This window comes from Aspergillus versicolor (assembly GCF_001890125.1).
Source record: "Aspergillus versicolor CBS 583.65 unplaced genomic scaffold ASPVEscaffold_5, whole genome shotgun sequence".
Classification (NCBI taxonomy): domain Eukaryota; kingdom Fungi; phylum Ascomycota; class Eurotiomycetes; order Eurotiales; family Aspergillaceae; genus Aspergillus; species Aspergillus versicolor.
In genome coordinates, this window is record NW_024467528.1 from 1,866,167 (window position 1) to 1,892,254 (window position 26,088).

The 26,088-nt window shown below is 50.2% G+C and overlaps 9 protein-coding genes across 9 annotated transcripts; 3 read left to right on the top strand and 6 right to left on the bottom strand.

The window, feature by feature from the left end:
- Positions 1-8: 8 nt before the first annotated feature.
- Positions 9-2,092, bottom strand: ASPVEDRAFT_42261 (pyridoxal phosphate-dependent aminotransferase). The gene is made up of 3 exons (XM_040812544.1): positions 1,644-2,092; positions 800-1,561; positions 9-751 (listed from the first exon to the last, which is right to left on the bottom strand). Exons 1-3 carry the CDS (start codon positions 1,723-1,725, stop codon positions 147-149), a joined length of 1,449 nt encoding a protein of 482 aa, XP_040668514.1. The 5' UTR covers positions 1,726-2,092; the 3' UTR covers positions 9-146.
- Positions 2,093-4,691: 2,599 nt separating this feature from the next.
- Positions 4,692-6,143, bottom strand: ASPVEDRAFT_29308 (Rho family guanine nucleotide exchange factor CDC24; the record flags this gene model as incomplete). Its single annotated transcript, XM_040810208.1, has 3 exons — positions 4,692-4,748; positions 4,851-5,099; positions 5,172-6,143. 3 exons carry the CDS (start codon positions 6,141-6,143, stop codon positions 4,692-4,694), a joined length of 1,278 nt encoding a protein of 425 aa, XP_040668515.1.
- Positions 6,144-8,094: 1,951 nt separating this feature from the next.
- On the top strand, positions 8,095-10,685 carry ASPVEDRAFT_132577 (F-box and WD domain protein; the record flags this gene model as incomplete). The annotated part of the gene is made up of 2 exons (XM_040806934.1): positions 8,095-8,311; positions 8,386-10,685. 2 exons carry the CDS (start codon positions 8,095-8,097, stop codon positions 10,683-10,685), a joined length of 2,517 nt encoding a protein of 838 aa, XP_040668516.1.
- Positions 10,686-11,214: 529 nt separating this feature from the next.
- ASPVEDRAFT_692965 (uncharacterized protein) lies at positions 11,215-13,243 on the bottom strand. The gene is made up of 2 exons (XM_040816018.1): positions 12,439-13,243; positions 11,215-12,378 (listed from the first exon to the last, which is right to left on the bottom strand). Exons 1-2 carry the CDS (start codon positions 12,908-12,910, stop codon positions 11,444-11,446), a joined length of 1,407 nt encoding a protein of 468 aa, XP_040668517.1. The 5' UTR covers positions 12,911-13,243; the 3' UTR covers positions 11,215-11,443.
- Positions 13,244-13,576: 333 nt separating this feature from the next.
- Positions 13,577-16,196, bottom strand: ASPVEDRAFT_132209 (involucrin repeat protein; the record flags this gene model as incomplete). The annotated part of the gene is made up of 3 exons (XM_040806896.1): positions 13,577-13,687; positions 13,748-15,964; positions 16,032-16,196. The coding sequence occupies 3 exons, from the start codon at positions 16,194-16,196 to the stop codon at positions 13,577-13,579; spliced, it is 2,493 nt and encodes an 830-aa protein (XP_040668518.1).
- A 921-nt stretch (positions 16,197-17,117) lies between these two features.
- On the top strand, positions 17,118-18,786 carry ASPVEDRAFT_131628 (putative cell surface receptor/MFS transporter (FLVCR); the record flags this gene model as incomplete). Its single annotated transcript, XM_040806840.1, has 4 exons — positions 17,118-17,246; positions 17,310-17,422; positions 17,486-17,834; positions 17,890-18,786. 4 exons carry the CDS (start codon positions 17,118-17,120, stop codon positions 18,784-18,786), a joined length of 1,488 nt encoding a protein of 495 aa, XP_040668519.1.
- A 373-nt stretch (positions 18,787-19,159) lies between these two features.
- On the bottom strand, positions 19,160-20,199 carry ASPVEDRAFT_42265 (cytochrome b-c1 complex subunit 6 family protein; the record flags this gene model as incomplete). Its single annotated transcript, XM_040812545.1, has 3 exons — positions 19,160-19,508; positions 19,601-19,723; positions 19,918-20,199. Coding segments are annotated over 3 exons (470 nt in total), but the record flags the coding sequence as incomplete, so codon positions are not given.
- Positions 20,200-20,708: 509 nt separating this feature from the next.
- ASPVEDRAFT_29314 (uncharacterized protein) lies at positions 20,709-21,684 on the bottom strand (the record flags this gene model as incomplete). Its single annotated transcript, XM_040810209.1, has 3 exons — positions 20,709-21,215; positions 21,288-21,459; positions 21,674-21,684. The coding sequence occupies 3 exons, from the start codon at positions 21,682-21,684 to the stop codon at positions 20,709-20,711; spliced, it is 690 nt and encodes a 229-aa protein (XP_040668521.1).
- A 1,692-nt stretch (positions 21,685-23,376) lies between these two features.
- ASPVEDRAFT_132214 (putative glycerol-3-phosphate acyltransferase Sct1) lies at positions 23,377-25,792 on the top strand (the record flags this gene model as incomplete). The annotated part of the gene is made up of 4 exons (XM_040806897.1): positions 23,377-23,547; positions 23,612-24,209; positions 24,265-24,533; positions 24,587-25,792. The coding sequence occupies 4 exons, from the start codon at positions 23,377-23,379 to the stop codon at positions 25,790-25,792; spliced, it is 2,244 nt and encodes a 747-aa protein (XP_040668522.1).
- Between the last annotated feature and the right edge of the window lie 296 nt (positions 25,793-26,088).

Below are 26,088 nucleotides of genomic sequence, written 5' to 3' on the forward strand. Positions count from 1 at the left end.
GGATGATGATAAGACGGGGGCTTGCGGAGATGACTTTTCACGTGACTTATAGTTCCAGCACGAATTGATAGGGGCGAAACTAAAATCAATGGCAATAATGAAAGGATTAAAATAGTCTAAATGCTAGAAATATGCATATGTATCGTCTAATCGTCCTGGATAGCCTCCTCATCCTGAGCCGTAGGCTCGTAGTGCTCTCCCCGCGCACGGCGAATAACTCGCTCAATACCGTCAAGACCCATCTTTAAAACGTCCATCTTCGGCCCGTAACTTAAGCGCACAAAGTGGTGGCAAGGACTGTCGAACAAGTCACGTCTCTTAGCCGGGTTCAAGTCGAAGAAGATACCGGGCACGACAATGACCTTCTCGGTCAGAAGCGCATTGAAGAAGTTCAGTCCATCGGAGATGTTAGCTTCCTTGGGAAGGGGTGGGTCGAGCGAAGTCAAGTCAAGCCAGATGTAGAATGTTGCTTGCGGGACGTCCTGGACGCGGAAACCGATTTCGTGAAGACGCTGGAGAACGAAGTCTCGCTTCTCGCGGAAGTGGCCTTGTAGCGCCTTCATTTCGGTGTGTACGAGCGAGGGCTCAAGCATGGGGATAGCGGCTTCTTGGAAGGGAGCGTTGGCGCCACCGTCGAGGTAGGACCCTGCAGAGCCGAGGGCATCTATGAATTCCTTGGGGCCGACAACCCAGGCAATACGCCAACCCGGCAGACGGAAGCGCTTTGTGAGACCGTCGATCAGAAGAACGTCTATTCCCGTTAGCGTTTTTTCGTATACTTACGAGGTGAGTAACATACCATCCTTGTTTACATCGATGACATTTGCAGCACCACTGATGGTCGTGCCATCACAGTCGGTGGTATAGTTGTAGCCACCGTAGAACTCATCGAGGATGAGAGTAGCACGATCACGGCAGATATCCTGGATGTTGGACAACTCATCGCCAGAAATAAAGTGTCCGGTCGGGTTACGAGGGTTGGAGGTCAGGATGACCGATGTACCACGAGCAATTTCCTCGGCGATCTTATCGGGATGGATGTGGTAGTGATCTTCCTGAGCAAGAGGCATTGGGATAGGAGCAATGTTCTTGAACAAACTCAACATCTCCGAGTACGCAGAGTAATCGGGAATGGGGAAGGATAGATATGAGTTGCCTAGAATGGCTGCAATTCGGATCAATCCGGCACGACCACCGGGGACAATGCACACATTCTCCCAAGTATACTGACTCGCCTTGCCCTGGCGGTAGTGTTCGTTGTATAGGCGGGCGACTGCGGCACGGAGGGGCTTGATTCCGGCAGTCGGGCCATATTCTCGAGTGGCGGAGGTGATGGGGATAGATTCAGGACGGGGGAAGCTGCCCTCGATTTCGTCGTCGGCTTCAGGGGCACCCTGGCCAAGGTTGGCCCAGCCGGTGGGATCTTCTAGATAGCCGTGTTCTGAGGCACGCTCGGTACACCAGACAACACCGGTGGAAGCACGGGAGGCATCGAGACCAGCATGGGGACGGTGACCTTCGTGGGCAGTTCGGAACTGACGATGGGTTTCGGATTGAAGTTCTTATCGATCGTCGTCGTTAGTTTGGAGGGGAGGCAAAATGGAGTATTTCTCCGGGAAAAGCAAAGAAGCCAAGAGACGCACCGTTGGTTGACAGTTCCTTGCCCACTGAGAAGCGTCGATTGGAAGGACGCAGGATGCTCACGCGACGCCCGGAGAAAGACATGGTGGTTAGATACTAGTTATACGGAGCAGAGTTGGTTGCGGGTTTATGTGAAGGTCTGGAAAGATGGGGGAGGAGAGGAGAGTTGGAATAATGTCGAGAAGAGAGCAGAAGTGGGTATCCAGAGGAGAGACCGATTTATATAAGGCGACAAACTTTTAGCACCTCAGGACAACGACTCAGAGCATGGAAGGCGATCTTCTTGCTCTAATCGCGCACTGAGTCTTGCACCCTTGGGCTGGCCAGTCGCTGACCCCGTTGGGCGTCAGCTCAAAGGGAAAAATGCCTCATTGAACGAAGCCTTGACTACTGCCGCTATCCAGGCCTTCGATATTGCTTCCATGAACCATGTCTGGATCCTCCCGATCGGCTGGGTCCGTCGGAATCAGTCCGAGTCGGCTTCCAACAGATGCCGATGTCAGGACGAATTTCGACAGCACAATCGTGTCTATACAGTGCGGTTGTGAAAACACTGTTGCACACCGTCCCGTGCACAGAAGCGGTATATTGTTGGAGGCGATTCCAGCCACGTTTTTGCTTCTTTAAGCCGTGCGCAACATCGAATCAGAAAGCGCCTTTGCCTCCTGAAAAACAAAATCAAATACCGTGGGCGCGAAATTTCCCCCCCGCTCTCCACCGCTTCGTCGCCGGGCCAGCCTCTCTATGCAACGTCACTCGCACTACGCGCAGCGTCCAGGTAACAGCGCTATCTGCAACTTTTTCCCATTATTATCTCTGCAGCTCAACCTCTCATATGCAATAATATGTAAGTCTAGTTCGTAATGGGAAATAAAAAGCAATATCGTCCGCAGTCTTAGCCCGCCAGACAACAACAAGTTCCAGCCCTAACAATGCGAGAACAACTATACATCGCCTCATTCGGGGAAAACCTGCGGGAGAACGTGCAGCGTTATACATACATCATGCAATCATAGTCCGTAGACAGGGGAATTGGGGAAAGTAGACAAAGACGGATAGATGGGAAATAGATGAAACAAGATGAAACAAACATCATCATAAGCATAATTTCCTCAGAAAGGAAATGATCGGACATGAAAGCCAAAACACAGGTCCATCAAATGTTCGTTAAAAAAAGGTGCATTCAGGTGTTCAGGCCCGCTCAGATGTTTCTCTTCCGATCATTTTGAGGGTCGAAGGCGCAGCTTCGGACCTTCTCAAACCAATCCAGTTGGGAGTAATGAACGGCGGATATGTTAAGCCAGGAGACAACTTAACATGGTCTCTCACGCAAATTCGCCGTCTCATCAAGGTAGTTTCGGAAGACAAACCTAATGGCTGCTGAAACAATGTGTTGGAGAATTAGAGTGAGGGAATTGACTGTCTGATCTAATTCTCAATGGCTTGACAGTAGAGTTGGATCTCGCCTACCGCCTGGCCTCTTGAAAGCATTTCGCGATGCTGCTCCCGCCATTCCACAAATGCTTCCTGAACGGCCTCGTCGCTGTCAATCGTTACATAATCACCATCCTCATCACGATAACGCAAGCGAACTGTCTTATTGCCAATGGAGCGATCGGTAAACCTGGCGAGTTTGGCGTCAACTCGATCGGTGAGCGTACGGAACATTATATTGCTGGAAATCACCAATGTCACGTAATTCTCGTCGAAGTTGACTTTCGCCTTTAGCTGAGTCGGCATAAACGGCTCCTCCTCAGGTTCATGGCTTAATGGAGACGTTGGTTGATCTGACGGAGTTGCGCTCGGACGCCCTTCGGAGTATTGTGGCTCATTAAAGGCATGCGGATGGTGATGATTGGTGGTCCGAATTGGAAGGTTGTGATTTGTCGGCGAATTATTCTGGCTACGACTAACCGGCGCCTTCATGTTGGCCATGTGTGCAGGAATGGGAGGGACAGGCACATTGTCAACGGTTTGCATAGTATGGGCTCCCATATACCGACGGGTTTCAGGATTGTGGTTATGGATATCGGGGCTGCTGGCGGAACGCATTCTCTGCGACGCGCCATTCGATGCGTGGTTATTAGCGGACATCGGGGGAAGGGACGGGCGTTGAGTGCTCCGCCCGTTTGGTGGTCCACCGTTGAAATAAGGGTTTGCGTTCGAGCCGTCTCTGGACGTCGCACGCGACAATGCGGGAGCGGTGTATCGGTTATGGTCTTCACTCCAGGTTGTGGCTGGTGTTAGCTGGCGATTATAGGGATACCCGGCTGACTGAGAGCTCGACCTGGTGGAGTTAGGTTCAGTGACGGGGGAGAAGTAAGAGCTGGCATTTCGTTCCGCGGGCGACATACTCCCCGGAGGAAATTGTGTGTGTACTGATAAAGTCGAGTCGGGCATTGCTGGATAGCGGGGCCGGCCATTAGTGGAAGGTGGAGGGCCAGAGCTGCCGCTCCCTCCCGTCAATGATCGATTTCGGAGGCTTGTGCTAGAAGGATTCCGACTCATGGGGAATTCGGAAAAGAAGCCTGCTTCTTTTGTAGCCTGTTCTTCGGTATCATACTCTAGGTAGGGATTCTGAAGGTTGGTTACGTTGTTTGTGAAGTACATGAACTCGGAATCGGATGTGCCCGTGTTGCGGGCGCTGCGTTGCTCCGTCTGAATTTCGCGTTGGGCGTTGATATCTTTGTACCATTTCCGCATAATGTCCTCATTCGAATAGCGAATAACAAAGTTATCCACTACTCCAGGGTCCCCCTTCCAGAAGATCTGAATCCGATAAGAGCCTACCAGAAGTCAATACAATAAAGAAGGGTTGTTAGTAAGGGTGGTCTGGCATACCTGGTTTCTGAAGCCAGACGATATCGGTCACATTCGCCATATATATGCGGCCCTTGAGTTGAAGTCGTGGCTTACCCTTCCCGGCATGCGGTTTATCTTTGCTGCCACCGACCAATCTCGACTTCTGTTTATTCGGGTTTATATCCTTGCAGCAAAGGAGGATTCGCTCGAAAAGATATATGTGATACTATAGTTGTGGAAACGGGAGGTTAGCACCTTTGTAAAATTTGGTCGTATGTGGCGATAATCAGGACATGAGGCACATCCTAGCAACCAGTGTACAGTTTCCAATTGCAAGGGTAAAGTGTATGAACAAGACTTGCGGATCCAAGCTTTTCAAAACAACGTGTGATCCAAGTTGTACTAACCTCTCTTTCCGAATCCTTACCACTGTCTCCTTTTATGACTGTGAATGTACCGAAACGAAGTAGATCGCCGAATGAGTCGATTTTCAGTGCCTTCCAGTCATCAACGCGTTCGTCCAGTTCTCTAAAGGCGGAGGCTAGTTGTTCTTTGTCGATTGCATCGTTGGCAGCATCCAGCACAGTCTGAAGAGACTCGATGGCGCGTGAAATATCGGCTTGAAGATCTGGATCCTCAATTTGCTTGCGCAATTCCTATTCGACAGACTATCAACAACTGAGGCCAGAATAATAGTATGGGACATCTTAAGATTAGTAAGTACTTACCAAGAGCATTAGAGGATACTTCGTCAAGCGTTGAAACGGCTTAACAAAGAAACCGTTGAGTGTGGCTGGTTGCGCAACCATCTGTTGTAAATCGATAGAGCGCGGAGCTGCTCGGATCTTATCCCACTCCTTATGGCAGGTCTGATCACATCGCATTTGGTTCGCAATAAACGGTTCGTACTGACGGAAAGCTTCTTCATGCTGAATGAACAACTCACCCCAGTTCTGCTTCTCCTCTGGTCGAGCGTAGTGTTGTTCGAGCCGAATTAGGAACCGCTGCGCAAAATCAAGCAGATTATTCAGGTTCAAGAAGATTTGATGACTAGCATCGCCAGTGAGAGCTCCGGTATCCTCCAACTCCTTTTTGAGTGCCTGTAAATTTTGAAGGTGGTGGACATAGTCGCGCTCTGTTTCTAGCAACTCCTTTAAAATGTGTTCTCGTTTGGTGAGTTTCCTTCCTGCCGCTGGGGCGGCTGTGCCGGTACCAGATGGCCGTTTTAACTGGCCTTGAATCTCCAGGATGTCTAAGACCCGATTGACCATCTTTATCACTTTGGTGAACCCGATTGTGTTATCGCCGTACAAGTCCGTGATAAGGAAACATTCTTGCTGTGGGAATGCCATCTCCTGTATAGCGGCTTGGAGAAATTTAAAGGTAGCTGCCTTGGGACGTCTAGCTTCAGGAACTTTTGTGGTATCGACTTCGAGTTGTGCGCCTGGGTCGGAGGCATTGTAGATGGCCAACAGGGGGTATCCATGTCGCAGGAAACTCCAAAGCGAGGCGACGGGGTCGGAGTTTCCCTGTAGCCTATCTTCTTCGTCCATCTCCTGCAGATAAGGCTCGAAATTGGGGACTTCTGCGAGTCGCCTCTTGAGATTAACACAGCTCTGATAGATGCCCTCATTGCCACGGCGATTGATGATGTTGTCCTCGGCGACGGGGCCGCCGTTCAGGCCAGCGGTGTCGGCCATTGCGACTTCCACCGACTGGGCCCGTGTTGGGGGAGCGGGAGAAGGATGATCGACTAGCGACAGGGGATGGGAGGTTCAAATCTGCACAGCAGACGAAGAAAGGAAGACGAGAGAGACAGTGATGGCGACCAGCGGAGGTTGTACGGAGGTTGTCGTCCAGTCAAGCATGGATCACTGAAGAACGCAGCCAGTGGACCGATGCGGGACAGATGGCGCAAGCGAGCAACTAAGGAAGGGTGTGGAGATAGCGGTGCGGTTGCAGTGGTGGTGGTGGTGTTGGTCACTGCTCTGGTAGTTAACCGCTGTGATTAGCAAATGATAGTCAGTTTGGAGGGGGTTGGAGTTACCTCGGAATCTGGAATCAATCGACACGGTCGCAGTTTTGTCTCACCCTTGCTGGCCAGCCCAAGATTGGGAGAAATTATTGAGAGCGATCCAGAATTAGGGAAGGGTAAGTAGTGTGGGGTTTGCCTGCAGCCAGCCCGGAACCCTGAGGGAGATCAGGAGAGGAGGCCACTACGGGATAAATAGCTGAGAAAAGGGCGATAGAAGATGCACGGGACATTAAATCATTATAGATTGGGCGACGCGAAGACGAAGGGACAGAGGAGGAAAAGGGAAGAGATGGAGAAGCGACAGCCAGGGAGGTGAATTGACCCCGAAGGAGGACAGGGTTGCAAACCTGAAATTCCAGGCAGCCCGGGATGTGGTTCTGCTGCCAAATCGGGACCGGCTTCACGTTGGACAGAGATTAATAGTATTAATTTGATATTATTATGGGTTTCCGGGCGCTGTATATATGCATTCAATGCCCAGGAGATTGGGCAACAGCCACGAGACTGATTGCTGCAGCACACGCCTCTCACACACAAAGTGTTTGAGGTTTTGACTAGTTCTCCCTCCTCTGCGACGCTGATCCTGAAGGAGTATACCCACGGACTCAGCGAGTTCGACCAGAATCGCACCCTTCAAAATGTCAGTCTCTGAATCCCTGTCGGCGACAATAACACAGTTACAGCCCACTTTCTGATGCTGACAACCCCTTATGCTCTTAAATTCCCGGGCGGTTCGCGAAGCCAGGCAGTGATCTCAAACTTGCCGAGTCAACGGCTGCAAGTAGGAACACTGGAGAAACTTTAAGCTCATGCAGGAATGTACTTCAGAATAAATGGCTAGACAAAGCAAATTGGCCAGTCCAGCAGTTTCGAGACCAACTCGTGCCGCCATCTGATCATTCATCTTTAATGGTACTGGAAGATAGACAGTCCGACTCGACCACCACCACCACGAGCCCGAGTATATCCGTCGTACAAGACATTTAACGCCGGGGGAGGATGCGAACAGGGCGGGTCTGACCACTATATTATAACCGCTAGAACCCTCTAGTTGCGATTCACAGACACCCCCGCCAACTCTCCAATCAATGGGGCTGCTCGGAGGTATAAGCAGTTACGTGGTCTAACTAACACACCAAGAAAATGGACTCGTGTCGGAGCGGTGTTACTTGGATGACGAGCAATGAGAATCCAAGTAGTTTAGCGTGAAATTTGTGCTCAAGTTGCGTCTGAAGAGAAAGAGTTTGTTTTGGTAGATAGACTAAGAGTAGACCCATGTTTTCCCCCAAGCCATCAACTCGTCATCCGTTGCATCCACTCCCCCCCCAACCGGAGCTCTTCGCCTTTGTCTGTTTCATGTGGCTCTCAAGCACAGCCATCACCCTTGAATCTCCGAGAACATTACCATCCGAATATTCCTCCGTGCCTTCTAGACTCAGAAACGGACGAGGGGTCTACGACATCATCCCACCGCCTTGGGCAGAAGCCGCCAAATCTGCGTCTCTTGGCGGAGGCTCTGGAAGAGTCAGACTGGGGACGCTCCACGGACGACGAGACAAACGCGGAGAAACTGAAGGTTATTTGGTCGTCGAGTTTCTTTGATGACAGGAACCCCCATGGAGAGCGAAACTGATGCGTCGGAAGCCTCGATTCCTCTCCGTCTCTTCCCTTCCGACCTCACCGCCCCCTCTCTCTCCGCTCCCTTTAAGGTGGACGAAGGCTACTCTGATGATACACGAAGCCAGCCAGACAAAGAGCTTTCGCGTCCTACTTCAGACGATGTAATGTCTATCCCCGATTGGGTTCTTGCTCATAGCGAAGTTGAGAGAGCTGGTGAGTCGTCCTTCCCCCGCCGGCCGCGTGCTCCGATATAAATACTCACTACTAACTTACTGCTCTGTCTCAAGAAATCGCTTATAACCTCTTGAGCACCTTGCGAACCTCGACTCTCGCCGCAGTGGTGGAACGACTGTCCCCGCTATTGCATATGGACCCTGTTCTCAGGCTTCCCCCCGAAATCACATCGGAAATCTTTTCCTACCTTGACCCCCAGACTTTGTTGACAGCATCATTAGCCTCCCATGCTTGGCGGAATCGTGTATTTGACTCCCGTCTCTGGAAGGAGCTTTACATTGATGAAGGATGGCGAGTAGATATCGACGCGATCCACGCTTTTGAGCAGGATCACTCGGGGTTCCCGTCTCCCCAGTCTCGAAAGTCGCGGTCAAGGTACGCGGATACAGACTTGGGGGAACCAAAGCAGAAGAAGCGTGTACCTCCTGGATGGTTGGACTCGCGTGTTGATGGGCCGGGCGAGAACGATTCAAATGCTTCGGAACTTGGACAACAAGGATGCGCAAAACCAGATACGGAAGGTGACCACCTGATGCGTGACGCAGCGGATGATAGGAGCTCGTTATTTTCTAGTGGACAAGAACCTGGAATTAGACTTGGACCTGCTCAGGAAACATCAACTCTGAAATCGATTGAAAGAGTACGAGCTAAATCTACCAAATCGCCTCTTCTCCTTCGAATGCCAAGTGGCTCTGCTAAAATCAATTGGCCTCATCTCTACCGACAGCGCCGGCGCTTGGAAGACAATTGGGCCAAAGGGCGGTTCACGAATTTCCAGCTCCCGCACCCCGCGCATATGGAAGAGGCCCACCGGGAGTGTGTGTATGCCATCCAGTTCATCGGGAAATGGCTCGTCAGCGGAAGCCGAGACAGGACAGTCCGAGTTTGGGACCTAGATACAAAGAGACTCTGGCACCGACCCCTTCTTGGGCACATGAAATCGGTATTGTGTCTTCAATTTGATCCCCGACCTTCTGAAGACATTATTGTATCTGGCAGCAGCGATAGAACGGTCATCGTATGGCGATTTTCCACAGGGGAGAAGATTCACGAAATTTCTCCTGCGCACGATGACTCCGTTTTGAACCTCCGATTTGATCATCGGTATCTTATTACCTGTTCAAAGGACAAGACTATAAAAATTTGGAATCGACAGAATTTGTCAGCGGCCGACGAGGACTATCCTAAAATTCACCTGGGGTCGGGGGTGACATATCCGTCGTATATTATCGACACACGTGAAATGCCTTCCCCTATTTTAGAGGCTGAGATTGCCAAGGGCCATATCCGTACCTTGGCTCCCTTTTCTCTTCTGATGACGCTGGCAGGACACACCGCTGCCGTCAATGCCATCCAAGTAAATGGTGATGAAATTGTCTCTGCCTCGGGCGACCGGTTAATCAAGATTTGGAATGTCCGCAATGGCGCCTGTAAGAAAACGCTTATGGGCCACGAGAAGGGCATAGCATGTGTTCAATTCGATAACCAGCGAATTGTCAGCGGAAGCAACGATAATACAGTTCGCATTTTTGATCATACCTCCGGCGCAGAGGTCGCTTGTCTACATGGGCATGTCAACTTGGTCAGAACTGTCCAAGCCGGCTTTGGTGACCCTCCAGGCTCAGAAGAAGCCCTAAGGCTTGAGGCTCTAGCAGTTGACAGGGAATTTTGGAACGCTCAGCGCTCTGGCGAAGCCGTTGATCTGGGCCCCGCTGCGCTTAGACGAGCTGGCCACCAGCAGAATACAGCTGGATCAAGGAACCCCCGAGACATCAAAGCATTGGGTGCGCACATTCCGCCTGGGGGAGGTGGAAGCAAATGGGGGAGAATTGTTTCTGGTTCGTACGACGAGTCTATCATTCTTTGGAAAAAGGATACAGAGGGAAAGTGGGTTGTTGGCCAGAGACTGCGACATGCTGATGCCGCTGCACGCGCCTCTTACTCACGCCCTTGTGCTCCTGGTGGCAATGCCTTTGCGGCGCAGGGTCTTGTTGGGACGTCACAGCCGTCGTCTTCTGCTCTTACGCCTGGCGTACCCCCAAATCAACAAGGGGACTCAAACTCAGATGCGATAGCCGAGCCATCCACGGTAGCCCAGGAAACCCCAAGCCGACCAAACCCTCCTCGAGGACCGCCTATTACTAGCCTTCTCGCCGCTGCAAGCTTTTACAATACTCACCCCCGTGTCCTGCCTGCTGCTCCGGCCTCCACTCCAACATCCAGGATATTCAAAATTCAATTCGATGCTCGCAAGATCATCTGCGGCAGCCAAGATCCTCGCATCGTGGGATGGGATTTCGTCTGTGATGACGAGGAACTCGAAGAAGCTTGTCAGTTCTTCACCGGCTTATAACCCGCCAACTGTTTCTTTCCACCTCTACCTTGCTTGTTTCTATGATGTTCTAATAATAATAACCCTCTTACCTCCCTACTCCTGTACCACTCGCAAGCCCTCAGTTTTTCCTTTTCTTCTTCTTTTTCTTTCTTACTGCTGCGACTTTCACGATTATGCCATATTTTATCACTGTCAGTCATGACGCTGCATACTGCATACAAAGCAAGCAAAGCAAACTGTCATCCATGGGTTTACGGCCTGACGCGCGAGTGGTTGTTCACTCCACCCTGCAATTGTTAATACCTAGCATCTCCTGCATACATTCTTGTTTAGTTTCGAGGATATCTGCTTAATGAGGTTTCTTTCTGGGAGCTGTATGTGTGCTTGCTGTTTTCTTTCCCTTCTTTTGCCGTTCGTCTCATAATTGATGCATGGATATTGGCGTCATAGCATCCGCTCACTTAGCACTTCCCTTCCTTGTATTAGCGTACGAGAGACGAATTCCATCTATTTATCTATTCATAGGTACTTTGGAGTAAATTGGTATCTGATAAATCAGTAGAGGAATCATGGCTTTATTGAAGATAGGTGGTTAGTTACAGCAATGAAGTGACTATGAGGAAAACACCCAGTCCTCACCCAATATTCTATAAGTCCAAAGGTTCTCTTCAATGGCGCCCATTAGCTAAACATGGATCTTGGGATATAAGCGTAGGTAAGGATAAAATGTCCCGAATCTCAAAATGATGTATGCCAGTTGCGCATACCCACAAGCTTCATGGTCTAGATTGGTTTCCAGGAACAGGGACTATTTGAGTCCGAGCCTGTGGAGTCTCATTCGAGATATTATCACGCGCGGTTACATACGTGTCTTGAGTAGTCGTGTTCGTCGTGTGTGGGTTGAGAGCATCTGCTGAATCACCGGTTTCTGATGCACCTCGTTCCGAGTCCCAGCAACAGCAAAATATAGATCTCCCTTGCTTTACGAGCATCTCCCAGTGGCCTAGTAGATTCGAGAATTTGCTATAGCTGTTTCTTTCAGGCGTCCCAGGGTCTTGTGGACTGGTTGGTGCGGCAGACTGTGTTGGCGCCAGATGGCATTGCTCAGTGAGATTCGAGTGACCCGGCATAGCGACCCGCAATGGAGAGTGGGAATCGTATACTCGAGATACACAAGTATAGTACGATTCAGGTCTCTTGCCACCGTGATCTGAGGCAAGCAACATCGAATTCGGTGCAGTTGTAGGTTGTGTCTGCAACGGAGGTAGATTCGCACTCAACGAATTCAAAGTATCTTCGGCAGCGGCAGAATAAGGAGATTGGCCTTCAGACGCGGCGTCATTGTCCCGTATACTTGCACCGTCGGACTGAGCCAAAGGTAGATTCCCCTGGTGGAATGGATTGTCGTTTGTTTTACTCAATACATTGGAACCGTGGCCACTTTGTCGTTGGGGGAAGCTACCTAGGACAGCAGTCCCATCCTCCGCAACTAACTGCTGAGTACGTGGCTGTCGGCTACCCTCAGATGGTGAACGACCCGGGGAACGGCTTCTAAAAAGTTGGCGAAAGTGGGACACGTTACGATTCTCGATCGGGCGCCGGGCCCCAATTCGAAAGTCGTATGATCTGGCTTCCTCAGTGCCAAAAGATGGAAGGCCTGGAGGCGTGGGTGATCGGACAGGTGGTGGATATTCCGGCAGAGCAGGACTGACTGGTGATTTGATATTTCTCAGCCATCTTGCAAATCGTGAAGGGTCAATGCCTGAACTACCCTGGACATTGCTGGAGACATCTCCACTTGCTGTACTGAGTTCCAGCTCTTCGTGGAAAGCCGATAATCCGCCTGGCAAGGACCATGCCGTTATTTCTCCAGCCGAAGACGTCCGGAGCTTATCGGCCAGGTGAGCAGCAGGAGGTTTATGAGGATCCGGTAATGAACCACCAGGTGACCTACTAAATAACTGGCCTGGTGCACGATCTGTTTCATCAGAGTAAAGCATGGCAATATTGGCTGGATCCATATCTCCAAGCGTGTTATTTTCGGGTTGGTTCTCTGATAGTGCCTCGTTGCCATCATTGCCGGTTGCTATGTGAGCGTTGTATATCGAACCTCCATCGCTCGATTCTAAGCCTGTCGAGGCCGAGTGTCCGCGCTGCGAATCATCCTTTATGAATGGCGGCAGGAAAGTGTGGTGTTCCTGATCATCTTCGACTGGATCCAAACCGCGTTCGTGGGCAGCCATGCTGGTATTAATCAAAAACTAAAAATGCACACTGCGGGCATCCGCAGAGAAATAACGCACTCTTTGGATTAATCCTGGAGATAGAAGAGAAGGACGGTGGTGTTGTTATTCCCTGGTGGTAGCTGGCAGTAGATAACGGGATTTCACCCATCGCGCCTTCCTGTTCGTGTTGGCAACTAAGAGCAGGCACACCTAGGTGCAGTTTAATAATAATATGTTGTAAGTTATTCATTTGGACGCTGATGGTCGTGACAAGTCGAATCTTATGATACATATTTCTCAAGCGTGATATGTGCAAGTCCCGACAAAGATAGGCACCGAGATGAAAATACCTCCAAGCCCTAAGGCGAGGCAAATTAAGAAACAAACATTAATATATACGAAGAAGGGTACAGATATATTCAAAGTGGTCCCTCATCCAAAAAGCGGCTTTACCAGATGGCTTTGACCCGATGTCACCTGTCCATGAGCTGGCTTGTTTTGCTATCTCCATCGCTCATGGCTATGTTGGTAGTTGTCGTTGCTGGGAACAAGGTAGTTGCCAGCGATTCCCCGGAGGCGACCGACAAGCCCTCGACAAGGCTGAAAAGATGGTGATAGAGGGAGAAAAAAAAGGTTGTGGGAAGAAAGGCGTAAAAATGAAAATGTTAAGGGGGAATGTGTTCATCATAATGCCGTTGCTGTTTGGCTGAGGTTCGATTTGCCGCTCAGGTTCGCTTGCTCCTTTTTCAAATCCCGTAATATGGCTTCCAGTTTCTTGCGTTCTTCTTGTTCCGCCTGTTCTCAAGTTAGCGCTGTCTTAAAGTGGCATGTCATTGAGGAAAAAAAATGGCCCACCTTGAGTATCTTCATGTTTTCGGCGCGGGTATCACGCATCATCTTCTTGAATTCGTTCTTCAGCACCATTGTGGACGTTGTCTCGTAAGGGCCGTCTCGTCCCATGGATGAAGCACTGTTGTTGGAGCCCATCCAGCTAATCCGTTCCTCATTGAGTTGGGTCTCTAGCTGCTCACAACGATCACGAAGGCTATCAATGATGCCCTCGAACCTCTCGCGCTCCTTCTCGAACTCAATGCTTGCCTTGGTCATGGCCTCGTAATCATCAACAGTCTCGCGGAGTTCCTTTTCGAGCGTTTCAACCCGAGTTTGAGCATCGCCACTTCCAGGCTTCCCGGCTTTGAGACCAGCAAGCTCTTCAGCCATTTCGAAATTTCTGGCCTTTAACTCATCGAGCTCTTGGAAAAGTGCAGGGTCGGCGGCAGCTTCAGCAGCCCGTTGCGCACGTGTTCCATAGGCACCATCAAGCTCCGCTTTGACCATAGTGAGTTCTGTTTGGGCCCTTACAACCTCACCCTCTAGGTCGGTCAGTTCTTTTTGCAGGCGGGTCGATTTCTCTTCTGCCTCGCCGCGTGCTTCTGTTGCTTCTCTCAATTGAGACTCTAGTTGCTCACGTAGCTCATTCATTGACTCTTCCAGTCGGGTAATTTCCGCATCGGCTTGCGCCCGCGTATCGGTTGCTTCCTTGACTCGAATATCTGCATCATGACGAATTTGGCGGATGGTCTCCTCCATGTGCGAGACTTGTTGCTCAGCACTCTCGCGCGACTCTGTTGAGTCCTGAAGCTGGCCCACCACCCCCTGTAAGCGAGCGACCTCTCCCTCCACACGAACTCGGGCTTCATGATGCTCATCTTTCTCGTGTTGGATCTCCTGGATAATATTTTGAAGGCGTGTGACTTCGGCTTCCGCATATTCAAGAGATTCATTCCCAGCATTGTGGAGTCCCCTGCTGTTTTGGGTGCCCTCAGATTCCGATAAACCCCCTCGCACATTTTCTAGTTCTCTCATTGTCAAGTCGTAGTCTTCCTTTGATTTCTGGCCTTGATGCTCAGCAGCCTCAAGTTCTTTGCGGACAGCGGCTAACTGTTCAATTAGGTCGGAGATTTTGGCGTCCCTTTCTGCATCAGACTTGGAGTTGAGCTCGCGCTGCTGCTGAATCTGGGTTGTCAGGATGCCCTTTTGCTCAAGTAACTTGTCAACTCTGCTCTCCAGCCCGTTAATCCCGACACTAAGATATGTAAGGTGTTCGGCAAGATCGGCCCCTGAGGAATCAGGCGCCGGTGGTAGTGTTTGAGCACGAGGCAGCCCAGGGTTTTCCATGATGGTAATCAACTGTGTCTCCATCTCCACCAACTGCTGTTCGCTGACGCGATCCAGGTCATGACTGGGCATATCGGCTTTGGGCTTGGAGCCGAGAATACCAAGTCCACTTTCAATGTAGTGAAGATGGGCATCCACTATTGCTGAGAGATCAACTGAGCCGTCGCTACTTGAGGTCTGTGGAATTTGAGGGTGTTCACTGTTCGGATCCGATTGCAGTAACATATTTCGTAATCGGCCACTCAGGGACTCTAGTTTTCTTTCGGTTTCCTGAATGATATCATGCGACAAACCGTCAGGTTGTGCTGCTCTCGCTCCATAGTTGCCAGGTCCATCCACATGGTCTGAGGATTTATACAAGCTCCGATCATCGAAATCGTCCACCGTGTTGTTGCTGGAGAGGCTCTCCGGAGTGTGTGGGATGCCGTTCTTCAGATTCTTCTTCAAGCCCTTGTGTGTTAACTGTAAAACTCCAGCAGTGTGCTCGAGTAATCTCTTCTGTATCTCTTGCACTTTGCGTTCGGAGTACCAAATTTCCATAGACAGCTCCTCACACTTTCGATTGCTGGCTGCGAGTTCCTCACTCGTTTTGTTCGTATCTGTCTCATTATGCCCTGGTCCGTCGGAATTGTAATCGCCATGGCCTTGATTGTGTAGTCGGCTTAGCGACATGGCCGCGTCGCGAAGTTTTAATTCCAGCGTCAATTTTCGTTTCGTAGCGTTCGTACGGCTGGACAAGACCCGAAGCTCCTTCTTTAGCCCCTCAACTTCCTCCACCGACAAAATTTCGTAATTCATGCTATCTCCCATGGCAGTTTCGGTAAGTAGATACATGGCGACCGGATCATTGGCGCTAAGTGGAATGGAGCGGCGGGGATGTGAGGTCGAGTTCATCTTGAGAGCGGAAGCCTGGGATCAGCTGCTCTGTGGTGGTTAAAAATGACAATGCAGAACTACATACCGGATCATATGGTGACTTCTCGGCATTTTGGGGCCCCAGAACATCACGATAGCCGTCCAGGAGAACCTTGGTTGGCGGCGGTTGGGGCGCGCCGTATGAGGCGGCTGAGAAATGCCTTGGGTCGCCATATGACGATTGGCTGGACCGAAAATCGAGGCCTTTCATGATAGCGACGGATGCAAATAGCAGTAGGGATATTGTTCGGTATCAAAAGAAGCGTGACAGATCTAATAGGCAGTAGCCATTCTCGGAAACCTGTGGTCTACCGCCAGGGGAACGGGGTCGGACTCGTGGGTCGTCGAACGACGATAAATAGAAGAGCACTGCAATAATAAACAAGAAAAGAAGAGGAGATTTGACAGCAGAAAAAAAAGGAAGCGTGAATAAGAGAACTAAGGGTAGAAATGCAGTGTCGGGTTGCGAGAGACGACAGGAATTGGGAGATCAGATTGGCGCCAGTCACGAGAGGATCTGCAGTGTCCAAAAGGCGGCTGGCCAAGGCTGGTGAACACCAGGAACAAAGAGATCCATCAGAATTGCGGAGGCATTGTTTCTCTGCAGTTCGCGCCTGTTCCTCAAAAATTTCACCGACTGTGGAACAGCTATCCGATGCATAACATACTGTAATAAGCATCGGCAGGATGCATGACTGGTAAATGTTGTGGGCTGTGGTAACCGCCTTGCCCCTGAACGGTCAACACCAAAGCGTGCAGGACCAGAGCCCTTGCTGCGGAATATTTTTGTACATACAATTTAACTCTAGATATACAATTACAAGCTTCCATCCCCACAAGAACAGGATTCTTAAGCTGGAGAATTTAGATTTAAGGGTGGAATGCGAGTGCGGAGAGACCCATCAATGAACATATGACACTGTTAATAAGTGAAACGCGACGAACCTCGGACCCTTCCTGCACTCTGGAATTGGTCTCATGGCGAAACCTGGCAGACCCTGGCCTAGTTCTTATCGCTTAACAGGCCTAAAAATGATATATCATTGATCGAACCCCGTCGCAGGGACGGTTTGGTCCACGTTGAATTTCTCCGTATCCTCCCATATCACATCGTCCCGGCCAACCCCTCACAATGGCCTCCGATGCGCATGACACCAGCACCGCAGGCCTGCCCCCATCAGGACCAGTCTATAAGGTCTACAAGCGGCGGTTCTGGGGGTTAGCACAGCTGGTATTGCTGAATATTATGGTTAGCTGGGATGTACGATTTTCGTTGTGGCTTTCGACTTAGAAATTTGTATAGACCTCGCGCTGACCCTCGCAGTGGTTGACGTTTTCCGCCATTTCAACCACCGCTGCGGAATATTACGATGTCTCCGAGAGCGCCATTAATTGGATGAGTACTGGTTATCTATTTGCCTTCTGTGTTTCGAGTCCGTAAGTACCCTCCTCGCCATTCTCATTACTGCAAGTGCGCTAAAGACATGTTTCCCAATCTAGCGCTGTTATATACACACTCAACAAAGGTGGCCCCAGACCCGCCATTATTGTTACTTCTTCTCTTCTCCTTGCTGGAAACTGGATCCGCTATGCCGGAGCCAAGGCACAGGGGGGTATTTTCGGTGTTTCCATGTTCGGGCAGATCCTGATCGGCCTGGCACAACCGTTCTGCCTCAGTGCTCCAACTAGATATAGCGATCTCTGGTTCTCAGATCGGGGGAGAACCAGTGCAACCGCCGTGGCCACTTTAGCAAACCCGCTGGGCGCTGCGCTCGGGCAATTAATCAACTCATTTTGGGCGACTAAACCTGGTGAGGTTCCGGACATGGTTCTATGGATCTCGGTCATGGTGAGAACACAAAACATATTGAACGAAAGAGAATGGCATCTAACTCAATTGACAGGCAACAGTTGCATCGCTTCCCTCATTTTTCATCCCAGCGCAACCACCAACACCACCCAGCGCATCATCCGCCGCGGATAGAACACCTCTCCTCCCGGCCATCTCGCAAATGCTGCGGACGCTCGAATTCTGGCTCATTTTAATCCCCTTCGGTGTCTATGTCGGTTTCTTCAACAGCGTATCCTCGCTCCTAAACCAAATCCTTTCCCCCTATGACTTCACCGAAACCGATGCCGGCATCGCAGGCGGCATCCTTATCGTTGTTGGGCTCATCTCCTCCGCCATCCTCTCCCCCATCACAGATCGCTACAAGCACTACCTCGGCCTGATCCGCACCCTCGTCCCCATAATCGCAATCTCCTACATCGCACTCATCTTCGCACCCCCAAGTCCCGCAGGCATCGCTCCCTCCTATGTCATAATGGCCATCCTAGGCGCGTCCTCCTTCGGCCTCCTCCCTGTCGCCCTCGAATACCTTGTCGAAATCACTTACCCTTTCTCTCCAGAGATCGGGAGCACGATATGCTGGACTGCCGGCCAATTGCTCGGTGCGATTTTCATCCTCGTCCAGGATGCGCTCAAGGCTGGACCTAGCGGCGACCCGCCGCTGAATATGCGTAATGCACTGATCTTTTCCGCAGTGGTGGCTTCTGTGGCTGCGCCGTTCCCGATATGCATTGGGTTGTTTGGACGCGATGTCAGAAGGCGTCGTTTGGAATTTGACAGGGGGGTGAATTTGGATCAGGCGCAGGCGCAGGCGGAACATATCGAAAGCGTCCGTAGCGGTGGTGGTGGTGAAGGCGACAATGGCGGTGATGTCCGAGTTGCAGATGCAGACATTGAAACCAGGAAGTCGAGATTCGACCTCGGTGTGAAGCTCCCCTGGGCAAAGAACTGATACCATTTGATGCCTGCGGATATTTAGTATTGTTTTTTAGTCGTTTTCTTATTGGTATAGCAATGGGTGTAAATATCCACTATGTGTACAGGGCCGTATAGTATGTTCTCAGTTCCTCACTGGCACTGTCCAAAGTCACCGTCTTGCGTACGACCGTTGTTCGTAAGTAGCGTAGGGTAACGCAGGTAGCTGGTAGATGCTTGAATTCGATGATGGCAAGACGCTAAATTATGGATTCCAAAGTACGAAGATACTAGGTACATAAATAAATAGGCCCTCGCACTGACAATGTACGTGCCTGGGGCTTGCATGAAATGAGTCTGGCATCTGTGGCTCTCTAGGTGCGTTATGATTAGGACTACGCAGACATAAATAAGTCTAGAGAGAAGTAGCATTCATCTAAAAACACACAAGTTGATATAAAAAGGCGGAGACCAGCTATCTGTACATACACATTAAAGGACAATATTCGTGTCATCCTTCAACCTCTAAGCGCAAAAATCAACAAGCAATGATACAGTATCCCAATCCTAGGTGCAGTAAAGTTACTGCTGTTTTTTTATAGTTGAATGCATTCCGGATGGTCTCGTTGGTTGGCAGGGTCTCGTTAATCCGGCAGTGGAACCGAGGTCGGGGATCGTTTCAGCGTTGTCTCCTTTATTTGAGAGCCTTCCAGAGCTTGGGAGCAGCGCAGGCGTTGGCGCAGTGAACGAGGTGGAAGACTGTTGATGGAAACATGAGGTTAGTCGCGATTGAAACAGCAAATCGTATAAGAATTGTGAGAATCTAATTCTCTGGATAATATCGAACTGACATTCTTCGACACAGTCCTCCTTAGGACCCTGGTAGTCCTCGTCCTCCTGCTGCGAGGTTACGCGCTCGACGCACTCGTCGTAGTGGTGCTTGTAGGGGCCACATTGAGCGGAGTTGGCACATTCTATGAGAAGAAAGTATCAGCGAATGATCAGTTTTAGAAGGATTTTCGAGGACTGAAATAGGTATTCCGATGCCGATAGCCCATAAAACGCGATTATATGTATGGCTGAGTCAAGCGGTAACCCGGAACCCCAAGAGGGCGCGACATAAGGAGACCAAGCGACGGAATAATTCAATAATTCAATTGGTACTTACCTTCCTCCAACTTAGGCTTGATATCCTCAGGCTCCTCTTCTTCTTCTTCCTCCTCCTCTTCCTCTTCCTCTCCCTCTTCCTCTTCCTCTCCCTTTTCCTCTTCCTCGGCGTCTTCGCCCTTCTCCTCGGAGCTCTCCTCAGGGGTGTCCTCAGCATCGGCGGATTCCTCGCTGGCGGGTTCGTCGGCCTTCACATCGGACTCAGCCTCGGGGGCGCTGGACTCCTCAGTGGTTTCGGCGGGAGCCTCAGCCTGGGCCTCGGGGAAGCCCCAGGAGGACATCACATCGGAGAAAAAGTCGGTGAAACCCATCTTGAACCGTCTTGGGGTGTCAATTGATGAGACTGGAAGGTCTGGGGTCCAGAGGGTGACGGGTGGGCGGTGGGTGCACGGTAACGAGCGAGGTTGATGAGGTTTGGTGGTTTTCACGAAGCTTTGGTGTCCGTCTCCCGTCCAGGGAAAATCGGAACACCCCGGCCACTGGCGACTGGGCAATTATTATCGCCCTGCCACGTGATTGGTCGACGCTTTTGGTCACTGCGAGCAACACCGAGACGTCCCTAGATCTTGGATTTAATTAAATAATTGTATTCTCAAAAGTTATTATCATTTCTATAAATCTGTACAGTTTGAGTTTGTCCCGTGGGCTGAAAATAAATCAAAAGAGGCGCGCATTTTGCCGCTAAATCTGCTTTACAAAGTGAAGGGGTTAAGGGAAATGAAAAACAGGAATCGTTTAGATCGAGGACTATGGAGACAAAACCTCCATGCCTTTGCTGCCGCCTCCCAAGTCTCAGCTTGCCCGGCGTAATCTCTCTTCCAGTTCATTGGCGACGCTCTGTTGCTGCACTTCTTCGTAATCCGGTGGCGGCTCCTGAGGTTCGGCGCTGGCTTCTGAAGGGCTCTGGCGAAGTTCTCGTCGGTTGGCATCTTCGTCGTTAACGGTCAAGCCACCCTGGGGGGCAGAATACGCGGGTAGTTCTTCTAGATGGACACCAGACATGTTGACATTGCTAGCTCCTCGGCCACTTTCATGGGAGATTTCAACCGCTTGCTGGAGGCGCTCTTTGATCGTCTCAAACTGGCCGTGGAAATCGAATGCCCCTCCTTCTTTGAATGTAACTTTCAAATGCACAGCTACTAGCGACGGGGAAATCCCGCCGCCTGGCACCGGCTGAACAACTGCATTCCATGCATTGGGTCCAAAGAATGGAGACGAAACATGCGTGTCGTGTAAATTGAGAAGAGGCGCTGAGAACGACTCCAGCTCATCTGATTGTTGAGCTGGAATATAGACAACCTGGATAGCTGTTGTTAATAGAGAACTTTCAAGGAAGCAGAGCAAGGGTCAAGGAAAGACGAAGAGAATTACTCGTTGATTTGTAAGGTAGACTATGCCAGCACTGCTCTGTAGTGAAAAAGAGTCTTTGCCGGTATAGGATGGAGGCGGTTGTAAGGCGAAGCTTGTGCGAGGAGGAGATGTGTATAGCAACTTCTCATTCGGTAGGTGGACAAAGCCTTTACGCTCGTCGAGCATCACCCAACTGTTTCTTCAGTTAGAATATGTTATGCATTTAGTGAACACCATATAAAATGATGGAAAGGCTGAATTAACTGTTGTCTCCAGTCTAGATCATCCCATCAGCAGCTTAATTGTAACCGAAACGAGCCAGTTACAGCGCGGGGCCAAAATGTGATCAAGGAACGAGGCAATTTGGAGGTCTAGGTAGAGAAGGGGAGTGGGGCCCATCCACATACTTGATCGACATCTTTCTGTAGAAATTATGACAGCTGACACTGGATATAACCAGAAAGTGAGACTCTGGAAGTCCGGGATATCAAAGTAGTATGGGAGACGCTAAGCGGGGAGTGTGATTATCGAGAAATGAGCGGGCTAATGAAGATGCGGTACGTAACGGTCTGGAACGGGCCGGCAGTCACAGTTTGTGGATTAGATTTCGAGGATTCGAGGGTCCAGCGCTTAGGTTTTTTCTTCTTCGTCTGTTTTGTGCTCCGAACGTGCTTCGAGATGGGGATAACAAGATTTCTCTGTGAACACTTCAAACCAAGATCGTGATAATCTTCTCTGCGGTACTTCAGGCGCCGCTTTAAATTACGGCATACGTAATAACGATACTGTATTCCGGCCAGTTGCCTGAGGCAAGCACGTCAGGGACTGTTGTTGGATCCCACTCATGGATCGATATTTATGATTCTTACGAGATAATGTTGCTAGTACTTAACTAACATTTCATCGCCTGACTAAGACCATGCAGCTGTTGAATCACTATCACAGGACACCATGGAGGGATCTTCGCTGTCTAGCATTCGTGAACCAACAGCCTCAAGGCAGGCGATAACATTGAAGTGATTTGACATGGCCTGCACCCTGGTAAGGGTAATCATAAAACGCATGAGTGCTACCTATGGACGACATATGCCCTAAATAAGAGAGGGGCTGCATGCCTCAGCCAAAAGAGATATCTGCCAGTGCGCCGCCATTTCTCAAGCGACATTGGTGCAGGCGGTAATATCTTAGCGGGTTCATGGATTCCCTGCGGCCACAATAATGTTCGTTCTATTACGAGCGAGCTTTCTCTTCAACCTTGGAATCGTCATAACAGCTGATCTTTGAGAGCGACCAGGCCTGCGCTGTGCATGGAGACGCTCCTTGGTACTACTGATGGCGAGAGTTTATTTTGCGAGGTCGAATCCACAAGTGTCCCCTAACAGAGTTAACATCAATGGATTCTGGTAGATTCTCTACGGTTCGACGAGGATGACATTGACCCCCTACGGTCGTAAAGTACATCCTGAAAGCTGATTTACCCGTCTCGGAGTATTATGGAATCATCATGACTGCGGATACTTACCAACAGGGTTATATGAAATTCGTAAAATATTTAGTTATATCTCTTGGAGACGACATGAGGAAAAAGAAATGGTGTGATCGTGGCTGAGAAAACCGTTGAAGTTGGGTGCAACGTTGCCGGCTATCTATCAGTTCCTGATCTGGCTGATATGTACTGGTATTACCACCAACGTTTACCCCACCACTGAAAAAATTACCGCCTTCCGTCGCATCCAGACTCGAGGAATCCCAACCTTAGCACCGTCACGTCACATGCGCTCCTGTCCTCCAGGATCTGTTGAGGCCAACTGCTGTTCGTCTTTTGTCCATACGAGACATAGCTCTTTTGATGCCTGAAACGCTTCCCAAGCTTCCTCGATCTTCACTACACAGCTTTAGCTGAGCTGTTTACAGGGGCAGGATATGCGGTCTCAGCCTTCTTTGTTCACGCGTGCTTCTTACGGAAACTGGAACTGAATCCCGTTAAACCTGGTCGACGTCGCTGGTAGATAAGGAGCTTCGGAAGACCTAGCCTCCCGCGTCTCCTATATAATACTCGATTTTACACTGCGCCTGTCTTGAGAATTGTTAAAGCAATTCCCTTGACGTCATGGCGAGGAAGCCATACATCCCGCCCTTGGTTGGGTGGTTATACGATCTCGTGCTATGGACGTTCTCAGTGCTCGTTGACCTCTTCTTCCGGGAGGTCCATCCGCGTGGCTCATGGAAGATTCCTCGACGGGGCCCAATGATCATTGTCGCAGCCCCTCATGCTAATCAGGTACAGTATACCTAGTATAACAAAGCTTCATGATATTGTACTTACAATGGCTGTACTGTTATAGTTCGTCGATTCCTTGATTCTTATGCGTGTTCTGCGCACTGAGGCGCACCGTCGAATCTCGTTCCTGATTGCAGAGAAATCGTTTCGCCGCAAGTTCATCGGGCTTTTGGCGAGGGGCATAGGAACTGTGCCCGTGTCTCGAGCAATGGACATGATGAAACCTGGACAGGGTACCGTATATCTCCCAGACCCGGTCAACCAACCTACTCTGTTGCGTGGCGTCGGAACAAATTTCGAAGGTCCAGGCTTCGAGAAGGACGGGACGATTGCACTCCCAACCATCAATGGAACTTCGCATAACACGAACATCGCCGAGATTCGCGGCCCAGAGGAACTGATTCTCAAGAAACCATTCACCCACAAGGATGCGCTGTTCCAGTTGACGGGTCGGAATGATATTACAGATGATGGAAAGTTCTCTGGAGATGTATCCGACAAAGACCGCGCCGATTTCAATGGGTCCAAGTTCAAGGCGGCGCCCCATGTGGATCAAAGTGCAGTGTATGATGCAGTGTTTGGAAGGCTCCTTGGGGGTGGTTGTATCGGTATTTTCCCAGAGGGAGGTAGCCACGATCGCTCCGATTTACTTCCCTTGAAGCGTAATTTCCCCCCATCTCCATACAAAATAGAGCGGTAGCTGACACCCGATTGTAGCTGGTGTGGCCCTCATGGCTCTCGGTACATTAGCGGAGAACCCTGACTGTGGGTTGAAGATTGTGCCGTGCGGAATGAACTATTTTCACGCTCACAAATTTCGGTCGAGGGCGGTGATTGAATTCGGAACCCCTCTCGAGGTTCCCAGGGAGTTAGTACAAATGTATAAGAACGGTGACAGAAGAGGTGCTGTGGGTCCTTTATTGGATATTATATACCAGGGTCTCGTGTCAGTGACCGTAACCAGTCCCGATTACGAGACACTGATGGTTAGTTTAGTCCCTTTAATTATAGTCGAAACTAGGGCTAATCAAGCTTTCAGGTCATCCAAGCCGCACGTCGTCTGTACAACATCAAAGGCAAGAAATTGCCCCTTCCAATGGTTGTTGAACTCAACCGTCGTCTCGTCAAAGGCTACTCGCATTTCAAAGATGACCCGCGGATTATAAGTCTTAAAAAGTCGATCGCGGACTATAACAAAGAATTGCGTCTATTGGGAATCCGTGACCACCAGGTTGATTATGCGAAGTTCTCATCCATCAAGGTGATTGCGACATTGATATATCGCCTGGGTAAATTAGTTCTTCTCACTATTGGGACCTTACCTGGGCTTCTTCTCTTTACCCCAGTTTTTATCACGACCAAGTTGATCTCAAACAAGAAATCGAAAGAAGCACTGGCTGCTTCAACGGTCAAGCTTCAAGGCCGCGACGTAATGGCAACTTGGAAACTCCTCGTTGCTCTGGCATTTGCCCCGGCTCTTTACGCCTTTTATACCGTGACCTTTACCTATTGGGCCTATCGTAACCGCATTAACGGTTACGTTCCTGAATCCGTACCTCTGTGGACATTTATACCTATCGGCATGATCCTCTTTCCGACCATTACGTTCGCCGCACTGCGCATTGGGGAGATTGGCATGGATATTGTCAAATCATTGCGCCCATTGTTGTTGTCGCTTAATCCATCGTCGGCCAACTCGTTGGTCAAACTCCGCTTACGACGCGCTGCGCTCGCTAAACAGGTCACCGACACCATCAACACGCTTGGCCCTGAATTATTCCCAGACTTTGACGCTGCAAGGATCGTGACGGACCCTTTCCGCGAGCTCAACCGACAAACCTCAACTCTAGAAAACGGACAACCACCAAACGTGGAGATCAGCAGGGCGAGCACAACAAACTTCGACGAAGGCTCAGCTTCCCAAGAACCACTTCCTCGAAACGAATCCTTCCACAACCTCGCGAACTTTGGCTTTTTCTCGACCCGACCCTCGAGCCGGAATCGTAGCCGCAGCAACAGTCGTAGTAGCTCGTTTGGTGGGTTACCGGGCACATCAGGCCAGCAGCTGAAACCTCTCAGCCAACTCTCAGCCAAAGATGGACTTGATGAGGTGAGTTTCAAGATTCGTGATGCAATGCGCGAACGGGGAGAGCGACGTCGGCGAAGTGAGGATAATAGCAGTTGGGACATGGCCAGCTCTGGGCCCGGAACGCCGCACAGCGAAGAGAATCGGAAGGATATGTAACAGACTGTTCATGCTATAAAATGAGGCCCTTGGGAGGGCCATACTGCCTGTAATGACAGCGGCGGAGTTGGGCGTTTTTCCTATATTCCTGTACTTCCATTTTGTACTTCGCACCTAGTATGGATTTCCGTAGCAAATGAGACCGTTTTAACGGCGGACCTTGTTTTCACGGGCGGCAATATGAATAATGAATATACATAAACCTGAATCGAATCCTTGACGATCCCCTCCTCCCCGCATTATCTGATGTTGAAGGATCGAGGTTGAGCGGAAGATGAAAGCCTCGGACCGCAAGC